A 16,333-nucleotide genomic window follows, 5' to 3' on the forward strand; every position below is an offset into this window, starting at 1 on the left:
ATAGCAATATTATAAATGTGGCGACAGAATAGCCTAGAACTTGGGTAAGCCTTGCGTTTAGTAGCCTAATTGCGGTGATAGCCAAAACTAATGTGAATCACGGACTATCCTACAGCCAAAGAAAGTAAAGGTGATTAGTAGGCCTACATGCGTTAGCCAAATAAAGGACGGGACTGCACCCTTCACAAACCATAAAATAAAGTTTATTAGTTTTACAGTTGACAGTTCACCATCAGCCCACACAAACAAATCTGGTTTCCTTGCACTAGCCATTTCGCCGTAGCCTATTCTGTCTGTTTTTAAGGCGCAAGTTTTGCAAGTTTTGGTGAATTTCTGTAAAGACACAGTACCACCTATAGGCCTGGGGTATGAAGTAACGTGTTGAGTTGTGTTGAGATGGATCCGTTTGGACGCAAATATTCTTGATACGGTTCCAGGGAAGACGGAGGAAAAAAAGATCGGTTTGGTACGTGTGGACTAGGCCTTAAGAGCAGGAGTAATGTGGTCAGTTCTTTTAGTTTTTGTTAGAATCCTAGCTGCTGCATTTTGTATCACCTGAAGCTGTTTGATAGTCTTTTTAGGAAGCCTGTGAACAGTCTATTGCAGTAATCAACCCTGCTGGAGATAAATGCATGAATGAATTTTCCTAAGTCATGTTTTGACATCAGCCCTCTAAGTTTGGCAATATTTTGAGGTGGTAAAAAGCTGATTTAGTTATCGCTTTCATGTGGCTGTTGAAATTTAGATTATTGTCAATTAATACACCAAGATTTTTAACAGCATCCTTTGCCTTCAACCCTTTTGTGTCAAGGAGAGTGGCAACCCTAAGTATTTCCTCCTTTTTACCAAACACAATTACTTTAGTTTTTTCTTTGTTCAGCTGAAGAAAAAGCTTGAAACATCCAGGTGTTGATTTGTTCTATACGTTGACACATAGATTCAAGGGGACCATAGTCGTTTGGTGACAGAGCTAAGTAAATTTGTGTGTCATCTGCATAGCTATGATATGAAATCAAATTATTTTGGATGATTTGGCCAAGTGGGAGCATATAGAGGTTTAATAATAGTGGCCCCAAGATCGACCCCTGGGGAACACCACAGGTCAAGGACGTTGGTGTTGAGGTACAGTTTCCGATGGCAACAAAGAAGCTTGTTTCTTGTAGATATGATTTTAGCCAGTTTATAACTATGCCTGTAAATCCAACCCAGAGTTCTAGTCTGTGTAGTAAAATATTGTGATCAACAGTGTCAAATGCTGCACTAAGGTCCAATAGCACTAGGACTGATGTTTTACCTGAATCTGTGTTGAGGCGTATGTCATTGAAAAATCTAATGAGGGCTGTTTCAGTGCTGTGATTTGCCCGGAAACCAGACTGAAAGTAATTAAAATACCCATTTGATGTTAGGAAGGTGGTTTGTTGATTAAAGACTACTTTTTCAGTAATTTTGCCAATAAAAAAGGTAGATTGGATATGGGCTGGTAATTGTTTGGCATGGAGGCATCCAGGTTATTCTACTTGAGAAGTGGCTTTACAACAGCCGTTTTCAGTGACTTAGGAAAAGTGCCAGACAGCAGTGATACATTTACAATTTGAAGGACATCTGCCGCTATAAGGTGAAAAACAGTTTTGAAGAAATTGGTATGCAGAGTGTCCAAGACACATGTGGAAGAGCTGAGATTCTGTACCGTTTTTTCAAGTGTTTCGTAGTCTATCAAGCTGAACTCTAACATCAAGTTAAGTTTCCCTCTGTTTGTAGCTGGAAGTTCCGGTTGTTGAATTAGTAATTGAGCAGATATGTTAAGTCTGATTTTGTCAATTTTACATTTGAAAAAAGATTTAAAAAATCTTTGTGCGTGTGTGCTGTGTAGAAGTGCAGGGGCTTACGACTTTGGCCTCCACAGGGAGAGACGGCAGATAACTTTAACTGGGGTGCTCAGCGGCACTCCATGGACAGCCTGGATAAAGGTGAATTGCAGACTCTGAAGGAGAGTGAGCTGTTGGGCAACACAGTACACCTGGAACAGACAGTCCACCAGGACTCAGACGAGTCATCAGAGGAGGATACTCTCACGGCCAGCCAGATTCTTGCACACTCACAGATCGTAAGTTCCGCAATTGATAATGATGCTTTTACAGGATATGGCAAATATTTCACCACCTTATTTTGTTTTTTAACTGTTTTTGGTTTTCTTTTTTGCAGGCTATTGGTTTTCAGCAGTAATTTTATTGTTTGTTACTTGTGTTTAATAATGGTCCCAAAAGTTTCTATTTCTGTTCTTACTATTTTTCTGACTAAGAAAATTAGCCAAGTATCTTGGTAGCATGTCACTATATGTCTGCAGTTTATAAGGTTATTTCTAGGCAGTCTAGCTAGTTATTTTACATTCATAAATGTGAACAAGGTAAACCATGGGAATGACTCATTATAGATTGTCAGCCTCTCTCCAACTGAGGAGATGAACAACATGGATTGCCCGTCAACCTGCTTGGACACAGCCTCTACAGAGTCACCTCTCTTGCACACCAGAACACCCAGTTTTGAAATCTCTCTCCCTTGGGACACAAACCGACAGGTGAGTAAGGGCTTCCAGAAGTCAGGCCTCTGGGGAGATACTCAGTGTTCCCACCATATTAAGAGTACTGATTAAATCACATTTCCATTAAGCACATTTTACACATTAAAAAATCTGTTTAAGGTGTTGTCTGTTATTCCATTGTCAAGAAAGCCAAACCAGACTACAGTATCCACATACTAAGCATGACAAACCGGTACAATAGGGTGGAACTAGTGACCTGCAGACCATTGATTTTTCAGCTACGTATATAGACACATATATCAAATTCTGATTAGTTACACGAATTGGACATGTCAGAATGCAGCTGAGGAGAAGTGTGCATCCATTTCACGCTACAATATTGTAACTAATCTAGACTAGACTAGCTACTTAATCATTTAAACCAATGCTGTTCAGTGTATTGACTGTAGTGCGATTTACATTTGTATGATGTACAATTCAAACAAAACTATGGTTTGATAATTTTATTTTTATTATTATTATTAATTCTCCTCTTCAGCCTCAGACTGAGCTGCCAGTAGAGAATGAGGAGGGTCCTGTTCAAGAAGGAGACCTGCCGCACCCACTCTCTGTGGATGAGCTACCACTAACCTTTGCCTGTGCTGACAGGATGGACATGATAGAGGGAGAAAAGAAGGCAGAGCAGGAATTGGAAGCCAACTGTATGCACAGGTGGCCACTTACACTGATCTACACTCACCAGTGATGTCAACCTCATGGAAATATTGTTCCTTTCCTCATGGAAATATTGTTGTTGATAATTATTTATCTCCGTTTCTGCTGTCTTACTGTTTCTCATAGGCCTTACTTTGTGATATCAGAAAAGCAAATCAGGGCCTGCATTCACAAAGCATTTTTCTTCCCACTAAGAATACCCCCAAGTCAGACTAAAGGTTTTGAAGTTTCTGCCTTAAAGGAACACAGCAACATTTTGTAAAATTAGCTTATTAAGTTTAGCATAGCTTACTGTGCTAAGCTCTGGTAACAAGGGGTGCTTCAGACTTAATTACTGCACGCACAGAGACAAGGGTATGTCTCATCTAACTCCGGGGGAGATGGTGAATTAGCTAATTTCCCAAAATGTTGGTGTCCTTTAAAAGGGTGTATGAAATCTGTCCTGAGTACACTGGGTTAAGTAGACAATGGGCCCTATTTTTGTGGTCTAAAACACATGATCACTGGGAGTGTTTTCGTTATCAAACGTCGGGTGGATGGCGCAACAAGGGGTTCCTATGTTTCTTAATCAGTCATGGGTGTGTTTTGGGCGTAACAATCCTTTAAACTAATGAGTGACATCTGTCATTCCCTTTAACAGCAAGCACCACGACTTCAAATAGAGCATCAGTAGTTTGATGGTCACTGGCGCATTTGAAGGAATTTGCATGCACGCAAGACTGTATGGAACAGGTATTCCACTAAACCATGCTTTACTAGCCTACACGCATCTGCCCTCGTTTATTATTTGAACTCATTGGCAAAGTGAAACTAACTTCACCATAGTCAATGACAAAACAGTTATACACAGTTACTTTCACTATTGACTGACAATAGGTTACTATCGAAAACATAGCCTGAAAAAAGCAACACTTATTGAAACCCAATAATGTTTGAATGAGTAAAAAACCTAGGACCAAGGACATCATTTCTGCTGAGGAGTAGCCTATATCTCGTGACAGTGCGTCTTCAGCTGCTCCATGTGTGCCTCTCGCCTAATCATTTTTAAAGGGACACCAGGCAACGTTTTCATGTTAAATCTTCGTAAGTTGGTATATGGTTAAATGACTCATTACAGGGCGAATGAAGACTCTCGCCCGCCCCTACTGCCTTTAGGAAGAATATCCCGCTTGCAAATTCGGTGTATCGTACCCGTCGACCTTCAGTCTCACAAAGTCTCAGACATCATGAGAAGCAGGATCAGTTTACATTCTGCATCCCCAGCACAGAGGCAGGCTAACGAAACGCTAGCGATTGTTGCAAACGTGTGTATAATGGCAGAGCCGGCGAAAAAGCAGCGAAAACCCTTGACGGAAGATGCAAAGAAAAGGAAAAGAGCTTTAGACCGAGCGAAGGCTCGCACACGTATTGACACGTACAGACGCTAGGAGGAGCTTCGTAGAGAAAAAACCTCAGGCTTGCCTGGTGTCCCTTTAACCATTATTACCAATTTGCAAATTATGATGAATAACTACTCATTGTGAGATGTATTTCGTTATATATTTATTCTAATTATGTTTCCCATTGTAATCGTGTGATTTGTAATGTTTTTCATGGATGTGCGCTGGTGCACGTTCCTGTGGACGAGAGAAGCAGGGTGTAGTTGTGCACCCTCCCATATCACTGTTGATAATGTTCTCTTAAAATAACAAACAACTCGCCATGGATTTCTGACCAGGTTTCTCTTGGTCAGTGGCGTAATGCATTTTAGGTAATGTACGATAGGGATTTTTAGATAATGCGCCAGACCCCTCCTTAGTTCATTAATTGCCACACCCCTTGGCGTGTTGTTCAATTAAAGAGAGGCGCATAGCGCAAAACTCAAGTGTACAATAGGAATACATGTTGCGTTTTGATGATGATATGCTTTCTGCCAGGTTTTGAGTCATGAAAATAGGGCCCAATGTCTGACAGCAACACCTTTTCTCTGCCTGACAAGACACTCCATGAACAGGAATGATCAAATATGCTCATTCCAGTGTAATAATCAAGGAACACCATGAGCGCAGCAGCACGATCATGCAGCACCTAAAAATAGTCCCCTTAGGCTAACTTCCAGCAACAAGGTTGAGCTGCAGCAGACGAATTGGTTAGTGACTGGATTACTACGCCTGAATGAGAGTATAGTTCTATGTCAAATCAGCCTAGGAAATCGCCACGTTTCATTTTCCGTTGGTCTTATTACACTTTCTAACTTTAGAGGAGATGCGTTTTAAATAGGAAAATTACTGGAAATCTTAGTCACTTTTAAACGTGATGCTAGCAGGCGAGATGCCAATGGTCTAATCCTATTCAATGATCTATGCTAGGCTGGAGCTAAAAGTGGTATCGCCAGACTCAGATAACGGCTGGATGAACTGGAGAAATATAAAAATCAATTGTTTAACTCAAGGGGAGGTGGAAAATGAGTGTAATTCCCCAAATGGTGGAATATCCCTTCAAATATGCCAATAAGTCCCATACAGTCATTTTGTAATAATCAATTAGGCTACTTAGTTATAAACATTGAACACCAATTGGGAAGGCAATAATTATTGCATGATCAATGTTCTATCATTACATTTGGCTGACGCTTTTTAACCAGAGTGACGAACAAGGGAAACATCAAGGTAGAGTAAGATAGGACAAGATAGTGCAGCAGTTAGTGCTACTTCCATACAGTCAAGTGTCAGTTCTAGTCAGGTGGTAAGCGCTAGCATTAGCAAGTTAGTAGTGCTACGAGAGGATATACTGTCAGTTCTCTCAGCTGGGTCTTCAGGAGTTTTTTGAAGCTATATGCTGCTGACAACGGTACAGCCAAGGTTCTCACACATACTATTGGCTCAGGATGCCTAGCGCAAGAGAAGTCTTGGATTGGTGTGACTGCAGGCTGATCATGTTAGGCCTGGCATGGGTTAACTTAACATTGCTTTATGCTTCATAACTGAAGTAATGTGGAACTCTAATGTGGCTAACTTTCTGTGGACCTATAAAGGGTAAGATAGGCAACTGGTATCATAATTAGGTTCTGCTGTCTGTTGATCATTGCAAGATGACAATTTTAACCACTTGTTACAGCAGTGCAATTTTATGCCATGCTAATTTCTAGCCCATCAGCCTCTGATGTTAGGCTATGCCCTCCGTTCCTTATCAACATGACTTTTGACAATGATTTTGTGAGTTGCATGTGATCTAGGATATGACAGTTTTGTAGCGTTTTGGCATATACGAGGCTGCATCCATCGCTTTGCATTCTTATGATGTCATCACACTATGTCTCAGAAAGTATTTTACAATATTTAAAAAATACAAAACAAGTAATTTGATACAAATTATGAAGACATTTCCATCACCCCAATCAAATACAAATTACAGTTAATAATTTGTATTTTGTTTTCGTATTTTAAATATGTATTAGAAATACTGCCCATCCCTTTGGGTAGGGACTAGTTTCGGAAAGGCCCTGGTGTTTGGGCTTTAGCCTCCATGGCTATGAAAGGGTTGACCTTAACCTGAAATCAAAACTGTTTTCTAAAATGTTTTATTTATTTGTCACTTTTATTTGGACACAGCTCTTTGCTCTGCAGGGGCGGTGTGGAGCAATACAGCCAGGCTGGAGAGGTACTGGAGTCGCGCTCCTCCCCACCTCCTTCTCCCTTCTTCTCTGCCATCCTGGCAGCATTCCAGCCCGCAGTATGTGATGACGCTGAGGAGGCCTGGCGCAGCCACTTCAACCAGCTGATGTCCGACAATGATGGCTCCTCCGCTGTCTACACATTCCACATGTTTGCCTCCCTTTTCCAGGTAAGCTGAGCTATGCAACTGCAGTACAGATTAAATGAGTGTATAAGGTGAGTGATCAGAAGTAACCTGATTGGATTTCGGCTATAGGATTGGATCAAATCAAAGGACAAAAAAAGGATTGTGAAATCAGACTAGGGGCTCTCTTGCACTTTAGCACAATTGACTTTGCGCAAATCGCTTTGTGGGCTGATCTTGGGCGCTGTTTCTATTTTACCGGCGGGATAATGACTGTTGCGCCCGACGCAAATCTAAAGTGGGGTGGTCTGTAGTAGCTACATTATTCATGGGTGTGGTTTGGGCGTAACGTGCAATAAAACAATCAGAGAGTCATCTCACATTCCCTTTAACAACAGGCACGCTTGTTCCATAGCGGATTGCTATTATGATGGCTGATTTGCAAGGCGCAGCCAGGAACGGTTCACAGCGCTATAGTCAGTTGGGAACAGTTTGCTATAGTTTTTTCCTCTTGACAAAATGTAATACAGAAATGTCACTTTCCAATGTTTTGGGATCACTCTCACTGAATCATGAGGTTACGAATGCATGGTGATATGTTTGCAATGTAGCCTAATCTAACATTACCTCACTATAGACAATGCAGATCTGTCAGATAAGCTCTCCTCTCCCGTGCTGCTGCTGGGGCATTTGGGTTAAATGGCATCGGCATGCAGTTCAACATCACGTCTCATTAAGTCCACTAATATTTCCTAATTTATGTCATCAACACATCCGTGATTCGTGGAAATGTGTACGCTAGATTTACACCTATTTTTTCACATCGGACACCACACTGATTTCACTCGTGTAGCAATATTTGTCCTTGTAATTATGTATGGTTTGGAGAAATGGGAACTGCGTCGGATGAGAGGAGCAAAGTGCATCGCACAACACAGGCGCCCAAGCAAGCACTCCTGCAAGTGTAAGCTACGGCTGTACTTTAGCAACAGGCAACTCAACAACGAGAAACAGTTTCCAAGTTGACCTAACTTTCCAACTATGCACAGTATCCCATTAACTGCATGACAGTAGGCTATTTGCAATATTTTATGTAAAGTAGAGTTTGTAAACAAGTTATCAACTTAATGCACGCACAACTTTTGTTTGAGCAGTAGAGAGAATAACAATGAATGGACCCAGCAACTACAGAAATTGTAGCCAAGGCTACTTGCTGCTTTCTTTTACTGTCTATGGTTGCTGGTTTAAGCTAATTCACAAATTCAAGACTTCAAGGCCATCATGGATATAAAACGTTTTTTGAAAACGAAAGGATGGAGGGAACATAGCAAAGTTTGGAGTTATTTCAGATGGGCTACAACAAGGTAGGCAACATTGTGGTGCTTGTCAAAACCTTAGCGCAGCTGGAAAAATGCTTATAGGCTGATGTTAAAGCGCACACGATGTTTAAAGCCATGGAACGGTAAATTGGAACAAAACTAAAGGTAGGTTTAGCCTTTATAGGGCTGTATAAAGTTGTCCAAATTAATAGGTTGAAATTAGGTGTTGTTGTTGTAAAGATATTGCATGTAGATGTACTATATAGGCTACTAAATTTTTAGTTGACCAATGCACGAACAAAACCGTGAAACGGACAAATATTATCAAGGCTTTGAATGTTTCCATCTGTGCACAGTGTGTCTGTAGATCGGTGTGCATAGCATTCATTCATGCAGGCCTGTGGCCTTAAAATAGCATCTGAATTTGCACCACTGACTTTAGACCAGGAGGTTCCTGGTCTGTGGTGGAATTGTTTTCTGAAACTGCAAAATATCAACAGGGACCGTTTGCGCCGCAACACACACCCTCTTTCCGCTGAAACACCCCTGTGGGCGCACATGTACAGTACCTGTGGAGGGAAAATTCCAATATGCGCTGACTGCAAAATAGGAAAGACAAATGCGCGAGTATACAAAGTCAATTGCACTGGTGTGCAAGAGAGCCCTACATCACATAATATTATTCCAATTTTGGTTTTCATATGGATCAAACTTTCAGTATGTGTTGTTCAAAACTTTGATAGGATTGGGATCAGATGACTGTTTAAAAGAAACTGGAAAGGGATGTTTGTATTGCTTTATTGTGCGGTTTTCTTTCTCTTCAGATAAAAGCACTTGAAGTAACCCAAGCTGGCTATTCTACTTGTTGTTCCTTACATAGCCACTAGGCTACACTGTGATATGTCTCATTTAGAGGCACAGGCACTGCTTATTTCCAGTATTGGGAGTAACAAGTTACAAAGTAACAAGTTACTGTAATTTAATTACTTTATTGGGTAATGAAGTAAGGTAACGCATTCAAATTTCAGTAAATAGTTAGTTATTGAATTATTGAAACATCCATTCCTGCGTTACTCACAGGGCCCCATCATGACAGTCTAAAACGCATGGTCACTGGCGAAAAGCTTATTTAAATTTAGTGGGATGTCCAGTCCACATTGGGACTGTTTTTGTTATCAAATGTCAGGCAGATGGCGCAATAAGGCATTCTTAGGTTTTTTAATCAGTCATGGGTGTGTTTTGGGCGTAACATCATTTAAACCAATGAGAATGACATCAGTCATTCCCTTTAAGAACGTGCAGTGCAATTTTAAACAGCTCATCGTCATTTTTATAGTCAGTGGCGGATTTGAAGGAATCTGCTTGCACGCAAGACTGTATGGAACAGTTATTCCACTAAAGTAAACCATGCTTTACTAAAACCTAGCATAGTATAGCCTACACACATTTGCAGTCGTCTATTATTTGAACTTATTGGCAAAGTGAAACTAACTTCACCATGGTGTCAGTCAACGACAAAACAGTAAATACAGTTAATTACTTTGACTACTGACAGACAATGGGTTACAATCGAAAACATAGCCTAGGAAAAAGCAACACTTACCCCAATAATGTTTGAATGACTGGATAAAAAAAAACTTATCCTGCAGAGGAGTTGCTTACATCTTGTGACGTGCGTCTTCAGCTGTGCTTCGTATTTGCCTCTCCGTCTGTCAGGGAGTGCAGTATGGAGAGCTGGACCGAGGCGCAGGGCAAGACGAGGCACACTTAAACATGAAAACAGGAATCTTTAATGCACATGCACACTACAACCACGAAACAACATCAATGACCGACAGGGGACTGAGGGAGATAGAGGGTTTAAATACACAGGGGTTAAACAAGGCTAATAAGGCACAAGTGGACAAGAAACAAGAGACGGGTGAACACAGGGCTGGAAATCATAATTAAACTAGCAGACTAATAATGAGGAACAGGTGAGGGGCGGAGACACAGGGAACTGAGACATGGCAAGACAAACAAAGGAGCACATGGCTGACAGGAACTAAAACACAGGGACAGGAAGTACACAGGAGCACATGGCACAGGAGGTAAACAAAGGAGGGACAGGGAACACAGGATCGTTACACCGTCATTACCAATTTGCAAATGATGGTGAATAACTACTCATTGTGAGATGTATTTCGTAATATCTTTATTCTAATTATGTTCCCCATTGTAATCGTGTCATTCGCGATTCTTAGACAACACGCCAGTTCCCTCCTCAGGTCGTTAGTTGCCATACCCCTTGGCGCGTTGCTCAAAAAAAGAGACGTGCAAAATGCACCCTGTATTTTTATTGTGTAACATTTATTTATTTACGATACTTCATTCACAAAGAAAATTGATGTCCTTAAAGTTTGGATTTTCCTTATTTAATCAAGGCATTAAGATCCATTTCCAAAAGATGATTTTTTTTATTTCTCTTTTTAGTCAATTTTAGCATGGGGCTGAAGACTTTTTATAGGCACTGTAGGCTACAAGAAAGAGGCTTGGTCAATTGTAGGTAATGGCCTATGTTCTGGTTTGTAAATTAAGTTGCCCTTTGTTCAACTTTTTGCAGCACAACTAGGCTACGCACTTGGCTACAGGACGCACAGATTTTGTTTGTTCAGGAGAAAGAGAATGATGATGCACGAAGGCTGTTTGTGGCTGGTTACCAGCATGCAATGTTTAGCTAAAGCCCATAGAATAATGCTTGTCAAAATGTCAGCCTTAGTAGCTGGATTATCTTGCTGAGTGAAGCCCTATGCTTTACTGATGTTAAAGCACACACGCGGTTTTAAGTCATACGCAATGGTAAACTATGCTACTTTTAGCTGACCAATGTCGAACTTTAAAATGTGAATATTAACTCCCTTGAATTTCGCACCCTGGTTAGGGACCAACTAAAAAGTAAAGTAACGAGTAACAAGTAACTTTCCAAAAGGAGTAACGTGTAAAACGTCTCATTACAATTAAAAGAAGTAACTAGTAACTTGTAACTTGTAACACTAGTAATTTCCTAATCTTGAAAAGTTTGTATCTAGATCAGGGTGATCCAATCCAATGCTGCTCTGAAAATAACAGTATGAAAGGGAGATGGATTACCTGATTCTGGATAGTAAAATATGGGATTTCCCATTCTGGATTATTCTGATCCATTTTTTTTAACAGCTGGGCCCAAATGAATCATTAACCCGATTAAATTTTTATTCAGTGCATAAAGTTTACAACCCTACAGACTTCAAATGTCAGAGCTGCAGCAGCTATTTTTCAAATAACTTTGGCCATTGCTGCTTAAAAAGGTTTTTGTGCTGCACAGAGTATCCGGACAAATTTCTGCTTCTTGACCTATGATGCTGCTGGTTACCTTGGCGACAGCTTGCGAGGAATAGGATCAAAGTTTGTTAAGTCTTCACAAACACTGACATCCTGTGCGGAATGCCCTACTCTGTTTATAGATGCTGATACTGTAAGTGTGCCAATTTTTTTTCTATGATTGTTTTGTGTATGTAGTTTTGTCTGACACAGCATCGTTTCATTCAGATAGCTAATTTAGCACTGTGTACCATATTGAAAACAGAAAAGAGAATTCCTGTAAAATATAAAACATCTGAATGTTTACCAGGTTTTGTTGACTGCATTGTTTGTTCTTTTCCAGATTATTTCTTTCGGGTTGCTAGAAAAGATTAAATTCTGTGTGCTGGAACTACAGGAGTATCTTGACACTTATAACATCAGAAAGGAAGCAGCAATATCAGTATGTCTTTTAAAAATCATATTTGTCTTAATATACAAAAGATATCTATCGTTCCATTCATCCAAATGTTTTTCCTTCTAGTGGTTACATAACTGTAAGGCCAGCTTCCCTCTAGACTTAAGAGATGGAGCCATCACATGCCAGACAGGAGACAATGAGGAGAAGGTACAACTTGTACACTACTAATTAAACTACTTATAGGAATGTACTTGTAGCCAGAGAGTTGGATCCTATAGGCTTAGATCCTTGGGTAACTAACTGCTTCATGAAAGTGAGCTCAATTCATATTTATATTGTATCAGAGACACTGCTTATTCATTTATTTGAAATAATTTTCTTAATCATCATTATTTCATGGTGGCATAACAACAAAATGTGTGAGTGATGTCATGGTAATATACAAGAAACAAAGTCAAAGTAAACTCAGTAGTTATTTTGGATTAAATTTATATCAACCTTTCACATTTTCTGCCTCTTCTGATTACTCTGTGGTAGCTCTTCCATACCCCTCAGCTTTGTACTATTTTCTTGTCCACCTTTTGTTGTTATCCTTTACATTGACTCTCACATTCTTCTGTGCAATGGGACCCCTGAACTCTTCTGGGCTGTAGGGTACTCTATTTCAGAATATAGTTTTGCAACAACAAAGATGGGAGCTTTATTTACTGTATTTGGAAAAAGACTCAAGGTACATTTTATTAAAGACTACTCTAGCTTCCCTTGAATGCTCAAATGAAGAACACAATTCTGCTTGACTCCTTTTATGTTGCACTGCTTTTGCATGTCTAATGTGGTGTGTGTATGCCCCATGTACCTTGCTCTTATTAGAGGTCTTTATCCCAAATGGAGTTCTTGATCACATGTGTGTCCCCCAGTCCTGAGGAGAGCTTGGGGTGTCATGTTCATTCTTAAATAAAACAGGTGTAGACTTACAGTATGTCTGTGTGGTCAACATTACTATAAGACAACTGGTGTGAGACTGCAGCTTTATTCACGATACCGGGAGCATGTTACCCACATGAAATGTCGAAGTAACAAGCCCACATATCTGTGGGTAAAACCAGTTCTTATACCCTTAACACACACCCATGGAAAATCACAAGTTGTCACCCACCAGTGATCATCTAACATCTAACCATCTGGTTTTTAACAGAGATAAGAAACGTTTACAACCCCTTATCCTGAGGGTCACCATCAGGTAGATGACACAGGGGTTACCTTAGCACTCCTAAGTCAAAACATTCCTACAGAGGGGTTTCAAATGACACAGGGGTCAGAGTCAGAGGATGGTAACCAGATTTCACTATATATATATATATATATATATATACTAAACATTCAATGAGACATATAAAAATTATCCCACATCTGGCCCCGGGGTAGACTTACAGTATGTCTTGCCCCTGTTATGCGCCATTGGAAGTTAAAAAGGCATTTTCATAAATTCACAGAGAGATTGCAGAAAAACCTGTAAAGGGAAAACTAAAAGCAACTGTCCTTTACATGGATCACTAGACTCTAGAGATTAGACTATTTGAAAAATACCTGGTGCTCATGATATGTTATACCATTAAGAGCTGCCATATGAACGATGAGCAGATTCTGTAGTCTGACATGTAAAATGACCTACTACAGGGCACTGGGTCTGAATATTTAGCATGGGTGGCCAGTACATCTCTTAAATTCACAAACTTCTCACAAATGTACAATTTATTATGTGTGTGCATGGCACACAGAGTTATAATATTGCTCTGCAATTAGGAAATTATCTGCAGGATTTTATTTTCACACATGCTTGTTTGTTTTTTTGGAAGTGGGTGAACATAATTATTAGTGATACTGCAATGTACAAAGCCTTTGAAAGATGCAAGGAGTGCTGGCTGCCTATAACCCCCCCAACCACCTCCCCCCCTCGCTTCTTTTCCAATATGGATGTATTACATGGCCAGTGGGTGTTTGCTTTTTTTAGTCATTTTCATCATTCTCTTTACCTGATTTCTCTCTTACCTTGTGATTTGCCTACTTTGTAGCAAATGAAATCTCTGGCAGTAAGTTAACAATGTTAAATCTTTCACAGATAATCATCATGTACCCAAATACATAGATTTACAATTTAGGTTGTAATGGAGTTAAAGGTGACAGAACAAAATCACTGATTAGCCAATACTATTTTGTGTTTATGTAGTTTTAGGTATTACCAGGATAGTTTTGGAATGATGAACATAATACATATAATTAATGAATTAAGTGTACAAAAAGGTTTTAATTTTCAATTATACATACCATTGTTTCTCATATTATAAATCAGTGTGTTTACGTCTCTTGCTTGTAAGCCATAATATTGGGTGGTTTCAGCTGAACATTAATTTCCTCTTTTTTTGTAAAGCATTTAACAGATTAGATAGAAACACTTTGACATTTGACTTTTCCTTTCTTTTTTTCTACCTTTTTTAGCTGCTCGAACTGTGTCAACGACTATACAAACTCCACTTTCAGTTGCTGCTGCTATTTCAGTCTTATTGTAAGCTTATTGGCCAGGTGCATACAATAAGCACTGGGCCTGAGGTATGTGAATGTTTAATCTATTTAACATTGTTGTAAATCTACAGATTTTGTACATTTTATTTTACCTGTATCCACTGGTTTTGCTGGAACAAATATCAGTTACTATTTGACATTCAAGAGCAGTGCCCTTTACCATACCTGCCAACGTTTAGCTTTCCAAATATGGGAGATTTTTTTATTCTTAACATGTTTTTTACACTCCTTGCAACACTGCATTATGGAAGAGATACACATGCTAGTTATGTATCTATCTGCTGCCTGTAGCCATATGCCCTGTACTTCTTTGTGGCCATTTTGTGTTTTAAACTGAGGTGGACTGTCTGTGTTGTCCAAGCAGCTTTCCAACATGTCCAAGGAGCTGAGTGACCTGAAGATGAACTTAAGAGCTGCCTCAGCAGACCTCCCTGCCTTAGAAATGCCCTGTTTTGTACCCACCTTCTGCTCCTCAGAGGATGCTATACAGGCCGTTTTGGAGAGTTTGAAAACCAAAGAGTTGTCCAAAGCCATCAGTTACATTCGCGAGTGCAGGTTGGCTTTTAACTATCCAATCTGAATGTACTGTTTATTTAACACTAACACAGATTAGATTAACATTACTAGTAATGATTGCTGTGCAAAATGTACCTACGATTACTCCATTGGGGTTACTCCTTCCACAACGCGTAACTCCCTCTATTGCACGTAAATGACAGAATTAAGTGAAGGGGAGAATTCGTACAGGCTAAAAAGCACTTAGTTAAGAGCTTTTTTGGACTTATACGCTCCCTTACGCACATGAGAGAATTTGCCCCTTAGTATGTACATGATAAATACATGGTAAATTAGAGTATATTATTGTGTAAATATAACCCGGAGTGAAGAAATACTATTTTCTGATTGGCTGGTGGGGTGGCTATTAATTCTGAATAACAGGACACCTATAAAGTAGATCTGGGAAAAAAAAAAGTTTAATCACTGTTCCATATTAATGCTTTTGAATGGTAACTATGACAACCATAGTAGGACGATGGTTGAGCCTGGAAGCAGACTTCGCAACAATGAAATCAACTGTAAACAAGCTAACTGTCCATGCTATCGTTGTTATAGGGCCAAAGAAAGTTGTACAACAAGTCGGCTTCTTTTTAAATAGAACTGCGTGTTTCCTTTGCGTGCTATAAAGGCATGCCTATAGTGGCAACCGGGTGATAAGTGGAATAACGGCCTTCAAGGTATCCTGTTATACGGAATGAATGGACTTGGGCGGAGGCAACGCTGCGCATCGAGGAGTTCTTTGCCTTCCGCACTCGTCCATTAATTCCGTAAAACAGGACACCTTGGCGGCCGTTATCCCTTACTTACCGCAAGTAACATGTTGGTAAATACAGAGAAACTACACATGACATACTAAGAAACTCTTCAACTATTACCAGTAAATTATACACTTACACTTATTCATTTGGCTGACACTTTTATCCAAAGCAACTTAAATACAGTTTTTACAAGGTCTCCCCAGAGCAACTTGGGGTTTGCTCAAGGGCACAATGGTGGCAGCCGGGACTTAAACCCACAACTTGCTGAATGCAAGGTCAGTTCTTTTGCCACTACGCTACCACATCCCCACTAAACTACCACTTCCTCTTTATTGGGTAATTAGTACAA

The 16,333-nt window shown here is 39.9% G+C and overlaps 1 protein-coding gene across 1 annotated transcript in view; it reads left to right on the forward strand.

The window, feature by feature from the left end:
• Positions 1-16,333, forward strand: part of LOC125308553 (protein furry homolog) — a 260,928-nt gene that overhangs the window by 242,842 nt on the left and 1,753 nt on the right. The window contains exons 53-61 of the mRNA XM_048265116.1: positions 1,904-2,104; positions 2,432-2,575; positions 3,078-3,250; positions 6,844-7,075; positions 11,693-11,842; positions 12,032-12,130; positions 12,212-12,295; positions 14,585-14,695; positions 15,033-15,223. Coding sequence (XP_048121073.1) covers positions 1,904-2,104; positions 2,432-2,575; positions 3,078-3,250; positions 6,844-7,075; positions 11,693-11,842; positions 12,032-12,130; positions 12,212-12,295; positions 14,585-14,695; positions 15,033-15,223 — 1,385 coding nt within the window. The remainder of the gene's footprint in view (positions 1-1,903; positions 2,105-2,431; positions 2,576-3,077; positions 3,251-6,843; positions 7,076-11,692; positions 11,843-12,031; positions 12,131-12,211; positions 12,296-14,584; positions 14,696-15,032; positions 15,224-16,333) is intronic.

This window comes from Alosa alosa, chromosome 15 (genome assembly GCF_017589495.1).
Source record: "Alosa alosa isolate M-15738 ecotype Scorff River chromosome 15, AALO_Geno_1.1, whole genome shotgun sequence".
Lineage (NCBI taxonomy): Eukaryota > Metazoa > Chordata > Actinopteri > Clupeiformes > Clupeidae > Alosa > Alosa alosa.